The 7,369-nt window shown below is 50.7% G+C and overlaps 1 protein-coding gene across 1 annotated transcript; it reads right to left on the bottom strand.

Moving 5' to 3' along the window:
- Positions 1–2,713: 2,713 nt before the first annotated feature.
- Positions 2,714–3,829, bottom strand: LOC116957145 (olfactory receptor 52K1-like). Its single transcript, XM_032979110.2, has one exon. It carries the CDS (start codon positions 3,794–3,796, stop codon positions 2,714–2,716), a length of 1,083 nt encoding a protein of 360 aa, XP_032835001.1. The 5' UTR covers positions 3,797–3,829.
- Positions 3,830–7,369: the final 3,540 nt, after the last annotated feature.

Genomic DNA, 7,369 nt, shown 5'->3' with positions numbered 1-7,369 from the left:
AAGGATTCATCTTCTTTGGTTCGTTCGGTAAAGTCACCACCCACGTAGAATGAGAATAAAATAATAAATTGATAAAATAAAATAACAATAAAATTCTCACGACGTTTCGGCCACAACACAAGGAGGACAGTCTCGTCCCTTCACCTGATGAAGGCCGCTTGTGTTGTGGCCGAAACGTCGTGAGAATATTATTGCGTTATTTTATTTTATAAATTTATTATTTTATTCTCATTCTACGTGGTGGTGACTTTACCGAAAGAGCCAAAGAAGGTTAAATATTAATTATTTTACTTCAGAAGCTCACCTGGGTGGGGGGGGGGTGGGGGGCAGTATCACCAAACGATCGCTGCACAACGACACGTGCGGCGATGATGACGTCATCGTCGTCGTCATCATCACCACGTGGACATTAATGGCAGCTGCCCGATTCTCTTCTTTGGTTCTTTTGTTAAAGTCACCGCGTGGAATGAGAATAAAATAACAAAATAAAAATGAGACGATAAAATTCTCGCGACGTTTCGGCCACAACACGAGCGGCCTTCTTCAGGTGAAAGAACAGAACTGTCGGGACGACAGTGCTTCAATGAGTGCTGCTGAGATTCGTGGCGTCTTTGAAGCTCGGTGATAGGTGTGAAGCACATAGGAAGCAGGAGAATTTAGCATTGAAAAGAGGTTGCAGCAGCAGAGGTTAGTGTAAATGCGGTTGGTATTACCTTAAAGAGTCGCGGGCATCTCTTCAGGAAGGTGAGAGACTCGATTAGTTGAGCCTTCTTGTCCCGGAGTCTGTTGAATGATCTTAAGGTTGTGTGGAATCCCTCCCCGTAGAGGCGGTTAAATTTCCATTTAAAGCTTTCGTGACTGCAGGGATTCATCTTCTTTGGTTCTTTCGGTAAAGTCACCACCACGTAGAATGAGAATGAAATAATAAAAATCGAAATTTAGCTGCCGAATACTCTTAAACCAAGGTGAGGCCATCATAGAGTACCATTTGCATGTACACAACAACAACAAGCGCCATTCGCTACTAAGTGGCGGTGACGTCACTACGACGCCTGTGCCAGACTATGTGCACGTTAAGGCCACAAAGTTTCGAATGCCCGCTAGCAGGAGGTCACGGGGCAGACCCAAATGAATGAGATGATTGGGCAGATGGACCACCTGTGCCCCCTACTGTGCCAACTTGCTGTGCTTTAGCCACCCGGCGCTCCGCTCATTGTTGTGAGCGTCGCTCCTCCGCCCTCCGTTGTTGTTGGAGAGCGACTGCCTCCAACTGCCCAGCAGCGTCCTTCACGAGCCTCCTCCACAGAGGCCGATCTTGACACCGCTGGTACCAGTTATCGGCAAGTCAACTCAGCTCCACGTCCTCCTGTACCACATCACTCCATCTCTTCTCTAGCCCGTGCCGCGCCAGTTTAGCCCCCTTGATGCGGCCGAACAAAAAGTTGTTTAAGCATGCGGTGGCTGGGCATGCGGGTTACGTGACCCAGCCAACACAGCCTTGCCTACCGGAGGAGCTCACCAATGGGACTTTGCCCAGATCTTTCAAGGATTTGTGAGCTCCTCACACAATCCAGCCTGCAGGTTAAACCCAGGATGGATCGTAGGCAGGCTAGCCTAAATGTTTCTAAACAGCGAAGATGTTCCATTTGAAGAGCCCACGTTTCACAAGCGTAGAGAAGTGAGGGAATGACCGTGGCCGAGAAGACCCGAAGCTTCGTGTGGAGCGACAGACCAGGTAGAAGCATACATTTTGTAAAAATTTTAATGATTGTTAGTAAACATTTTCATTTTAATGATTCTACCAGGGCTTTTCATTATGTGGAATGAATGTAATTGTTATAATTGTACTCTCCATTTTGCTTCGTTCTACTACAAAGTTTCAAGTGTTTTTATTTTAGTTATAATTACTTTAAATATTTGATAATTATAAGATAATTTCAATATAATATTCGTCTTGATTATTTTCAAGTGAACGCCTCCTTTTTAATAAATGTTTTCTCCTACAACATCAGAGTGCAGCGCCACATTTAATACACACTACAATGACTAATAGTTTAAAGCAATTTGAAGCATGTTTTATTTTCAAAACGGAAATATGGATTTTGGGGGGTCGGGGGGGGGGAGCAGAGCTTTGTGACGTCATATTTGAGGGGGGTCTGACTTTTTGTGACGCCGTGTGACGAGATGTGGGAGGGGGGGGTTGGTCAAAAATCGGTCAAAACCGCGTGACGTCATTTGTGGACGGCCCCGATGCCGCTCCAGCGACACCTCTGCCGTCAAAAAACGGAGCTGATCATGAGCACACTGCCCACTCTCCCCACAACTGCCCCATTACCAATAGTCCGGCAAAACAACAACAACAACAACAACGACAACAACAACAACCCTACCTCCTCGCAGGTGCCTGACGGTAACGCTGATTTGACCAGTACCATTGGCGGGGGGAAGGGGGAGCGTGGGTGGGTGGGAGGACCAATTTCGATTGGCCATTCCCCCCGCGGCGCTTGCCAGCCACCACAGCGGCCTAAAGCGGGCTCTGGGACGGGTTGCGAGGGACTGGTAACCCCTCCACCTTCAACTAAAGCGCCACAGAAGCAAGTGAGCGAATGAGGCTTTTCTTTAAAAAAAAACGAATCCAACACACGCGCCTGTACCCCCTCCCCTCCCCCAGCCACTCCCCCCACCCCCCTCCTCCGCCACGACAATCGACGCCTCACGCTGCCGGCGCGACCTCCCTCCCCCTCCTCCTCCTGCGGCGGAGGCTCACCCTGGCGGCGAGCCACGCCCTGATCTCGGCGGTGCGCAGGCCGTAGATGACCGGGTTGAGCAGCGGGGGCAGCACGTAGACGGCCATGTTGACGACTCCGCGCACCTGCGGCGACACCCGCGCGTAGCGCTCGACCCGGGGCATCGCGACGATGGCGAGGCCGCAGAGCGCGAAGACCCCCAGGCTGCCCAGGTGGGCCGCGCACGTGCCCGCCGCCTTGCGGCCGCGCCTCGCCGCCTTGCGGCACTCGAAGAGGATGCGCGCGTACGAGGCGGCGACGAGGGCCATGCCGACGCCCATCGTGAGCGCGGTGACCGCGATGCCCGCGGAGTCGTTGACGGCCGTGTCGTTGCACGCCAGCTTGGCCAGGGCCATGTGGCTGCACGAGAGGTCGTCGACGACGCGGCCGCGGCACAGGTCGAGCCGCAGCACGAGGCACAGGACGGCGGAGACGCACGCGGCCGCCGCCGCGTGCACGGCCGCGCAGGCCCGGAGGGCGCGGGCGTTGCCGACGAGGGCGCCGTAGCGCAGCGGGCGACACACGGCGAGGTAGCGGTCGATGGACATGGAGGCGAGGATGTAGTACTCGAGGCTCATGTAGACGTGCACGAAGTAGACCTGGGCGAGGCACTCGGCCGCCGTGATGGCGCCGGGCGCCACCAGGTCACGCATGGCACGAGGCAGCGTCGCCGAGCTGCCGACGAGGCCGTTGAGGGACAGGTTGGCGAGGAGGATGTACATGGGCCTGTGGAGGCGAGGGTCGCGGAGGATGAGCAGGCAGAGGAGCGTGTTGCCCATGACGATGAGGCAGTAGAGGACGAGGATGACGGTGAAGGCGAAGGGGCGGAGGGACTCGGGGCTACGGAACGGAGAGTTGAGGTACAGCGGAACGCCCGGATATGCAAAGAATGATAATAATGATGATGGTGATGATGATGATGATGACGGCGATGACCAAGACGGTGATGTGAGGTTGATGATTGCGGTGCCGGCGACGGCGGTGCTGTTGTTGCCGATGGTGTTGTCCATCGGATCTGCTGGGCGAGCGGAAATTCTGAAAGTAATCATTCAACGTTTAAACAAAGATTGGTCTTGGCAAGACCTGGTGAAGATTCGTGTGGGTAGTAAAATAAGATTTAAAACAAAGAACAATTTTTAACAAAGAAAAAAAGTAATGGGAGGTTTTCATATATCTGTGTTACATTTAATAAAGTCTATATTATGATAAAATCATGGGCTTTTTTATTATTATTATTAATCATATCTGCAAACCCGTCTGGAACGCATTCCCAAATTTTTTCGGTTGCCACGGATCCAGGCAAAAGTCGGCAGCACTGCGCGGGGTGGCTGGTGCACAGCCGCCGAGATCATCATTCAAAGGACCTTGGGATGAACAACCCCAACAACTAGTTTCTCTGTATGTAAAAAAATAACAATAAAAATATTTGTTTTTACCCCGTCTGGCAAATAAAACAATTGTGTTAAGATTGTTCAAACGGCAAATGGATTGAAGCTTTTGCAAGTGTGGTGACAATAATGCCTGCATGCGGTTATCAGTGGACTAGTGGCCACGGGAGGTAGTGACAGGGGAGTCAGCCTGCAGTGCGAGTGGACTGGTGGCCACGGGACATAATGACAGGTGAATCAGCCTGCAGTGCAAGTGGACTGGTGGCCACGGGAGGTAATGACAGGGGAGTCAGCCTGCAGTGCGATGGACTGGTGGCCACGGGACATAATGACAGGTGAATCAGCCTGCAGTGCGAGTGGACTGGTGGCCACGGGAGGTAATGACAGGGAAGTCAGCCTGCAGTGCGAATGGACTGGTGGCCACGGGACATAATGACAGGTGAATCAGCCTGCAGTGTGAATGGACCGGTGGCCACGGGAGGTAATGACAGGGGAGTCCGTTCTGAGTGTTAAGGGACTGGTGGCCACGGGAGGTAACGACAGGGGAGTCAGTTGTGAGTGCGAAGGGACCTACGTGACTTTACCGAAAGAACCAAAGAGTATGGATCCTTGCAGTCACGAAAACTTCAAATCTAGAATCTAAACACAACTCATTGTTGTGACCCAAATTGGTGCTCGACCAGATGACGCCAAAATTCGAAGAGAAAGTGGGTCGTGGCTCAAAAGAAAGCCGTCCCTTGGTGTGGACCAATCAGTTTCAAGGACAATGCATCATCATCATATATTATCATAGTATGTTTTTTGTTTGCATTTTGACTGCAGGTATTGTGGTTAATGCAGTGGCATGAATCCTTGTTAAAAGGTTTCAGTTTTGTTGCCAGACGAAAGGGGAAAACCCTATTACTATATTTTGGTACTGGCAAAGTAGGTCTAATGATGTAGATGCTCACCCCGAGCCCTCATTACTTTGTTAGTGGCGTTGTCTTTGAGCTGTGTGACGCCTTCTGGCGTCATCTGGTCGAGCACCAATTGGGTCGAGGGGCTCTAAACAAAGCCGTCCCTTGGTGTGGACCACTCAGTTTCAAGGACAATGCATCATATATTATCATAGTATATTTTTTTATTTGCATTTTGACTGCAGGTATTGTGGTTAATGCAGTGGCATGAATCCTTGTAAAAAAGATTTCAGTTTTGTTTCCAGACAAAAGGGAAAACCCCTGTTATTATCTCTTCTTATTTGCTTGGTTCTTTCGGTAAAGTCACGGAGAAGGGAAACAATAAAATAATAATTGCTCGTGTTGCAGTCGAAACGTCGTGAGAATTTTATTGTTTTATATTTTTATTATTGCATTGTTTCCCTTCTACGTGGTGGTGATTTTACCGAAAGAACCAAGAATATGAATCCCTGCAGTCACGAGAGCTTTAAATCAAAATATATATCCTTATTTGTTCATACTTTGACACTGGTTAAAAAAAGGTACCCAAATGTTTGTAACAATTGTGTCTTTCCGCTGCTAGAATATCACCAACAATTTCGGCCTGCGCTGAGTAATAACTCGGTCCACCCCATCTCACGTTCGTATAGACGGGGATGGGGTTTGTTTTTTCACGCATGTTTAATTCGATTGTCCTAGGAGATGTTAACTGCCTCGCCCGCTATGCAGGAGGTCGTGGGTTCAATACCGACCCTGACGTCTGCCGTAATATTTAGAGTCTGCGTGTCTCTCTCTCTCTCTCATCATCATCACGGTGGCTAGGAGATGTTAACTACCTCGCCTGGTGTACAGGAGATTGTGGGTTCGATCCGGACCCTGACGCCTGCCGTAATATTTAGAGTCTGCGTGTATCTCTCTCTCTCATCATCATCACGGTGGCTAGGAGATGTTAACTACCTCGCCTGCTATGCAGGAGGTTGTGGGTTCGATCCGGACCCTGACGCCTGCCGTAATATTTAGAGTCTGCGTGTCTCTCTCTCTCTCTCTCATCACCATCACGGTGGCTAGGAGATGTTAACTACCTCGCCTGCTATGCAAGGAGATTGTGGGTTCGATCCGGACCCTGATGCCTGCTGTATATTTTGAGTTTGCGTGTCTCTCTTAAGTGCAGCAGGCAAGTTCAGCTTGCTCTGATACACACACAGCTGCAGTTGTGTGACCATCAAACGCACAGCAATGAACGACTCCAATTCATCACGACTCATCTCACTCCACTCCCCTCCACTCACTCTCCTACCTCTCCCCTCTCATCTCACTCCACTCCCCTCTCATCTCACTCTACTCCCCTCCACTCACTCTCCTACCTCTCCCCTCTCATCTCACTCCACTCCCCTTAAATATATTCAGAATCTCTATTTAGACTAGACCGGGTAGGGGTAATCCGATGAGCTATGAAGCTCTTCGTCGTGGATGTCCAGCGACGACACGAGGTCAGAGACGCTACCAAAAGTACAATCGGTTCAGAGGGACAATCGGGTTGCACAATGTATTCAAGGCAAGCGGGTGACTCAAAATGAATAGGAGCACAAATCGACTGGAAAGTACGTGGCCTATAACACCTGGCGATGTTGTTGTTTAAAGAATGAATGGGTGAGTGGGTGAGTCAGTGACTGATTGAATGGGTGAGTGAGTGAATCAGTGACTGAGTGAGTGACTGAGTGAGTGGGTAGGGTGAACGAGTCGGTGAGTGAGTGAGTGAATGGGTGGGTGGGGGAGTCGGTGAATGGGTGAGTGTGTGAGTGAGTGACTGAGTGGGTGGGTGAGTGAGTGAATCAGTGACTGAGTTAGTGACTGAGTGAGTGGGTGGGTGAATGAGTCGGTGACTGAGTGAGTGAATTGGTGGGTGGGGGAGTCGGTGAATGGGTGTGTGAGTGAGTGACTGAGTGAGTGGGTGGGTGAGTGAATCAGTGACTGAGTTAGTGACTGAGTGAGTGGGTGGGTGAATGAGTCGGTGACTGAGTGAGTGAATGGGTGGGTGGGGGAGTCGGTGAATGGGTGTGTGAGTGAGTGGCTGAGTGAGTGGGTGGGTGAGTGAATGGGTGGGTGGGGGAGTCGGTGAATGGGTGAGTGTGTGAGTGAGTGACTGAGTGAGTGGGTGGGTGAGTGAGTTAATGGGTGGGTGAGTGAGTCGGTGAATGGGTGAGTGTGTGAGTGAGTGACTGAGTGAGTGGGTGGGTGAGTGAGTTAATGGGTGGGTGGG

The sequence above is a fragment of the Petromyzon marinus genome, chromosome 70 (genome assembly GCF_048934315.1).
Source record: "Petromyzon marinus isolate PM22_M1 ecotype Great Lakes invasive population chromosome 70, UKy_Petmar_22M1.pri1.0, whole genome shotgun sequence".
Taxonomy (NCBI): Eukaryota; Metazoa; Chordata; class Hyperoartia; order Petromyzontiformes; family Petromyzontidae; genus Petromyzon; species Petromyzon marinus.
The sequence above is the reverse complement of the archived record's forward strand: the minus strand, read 5'-3'. Positions and strand labels throughout refer to the sequence as shown.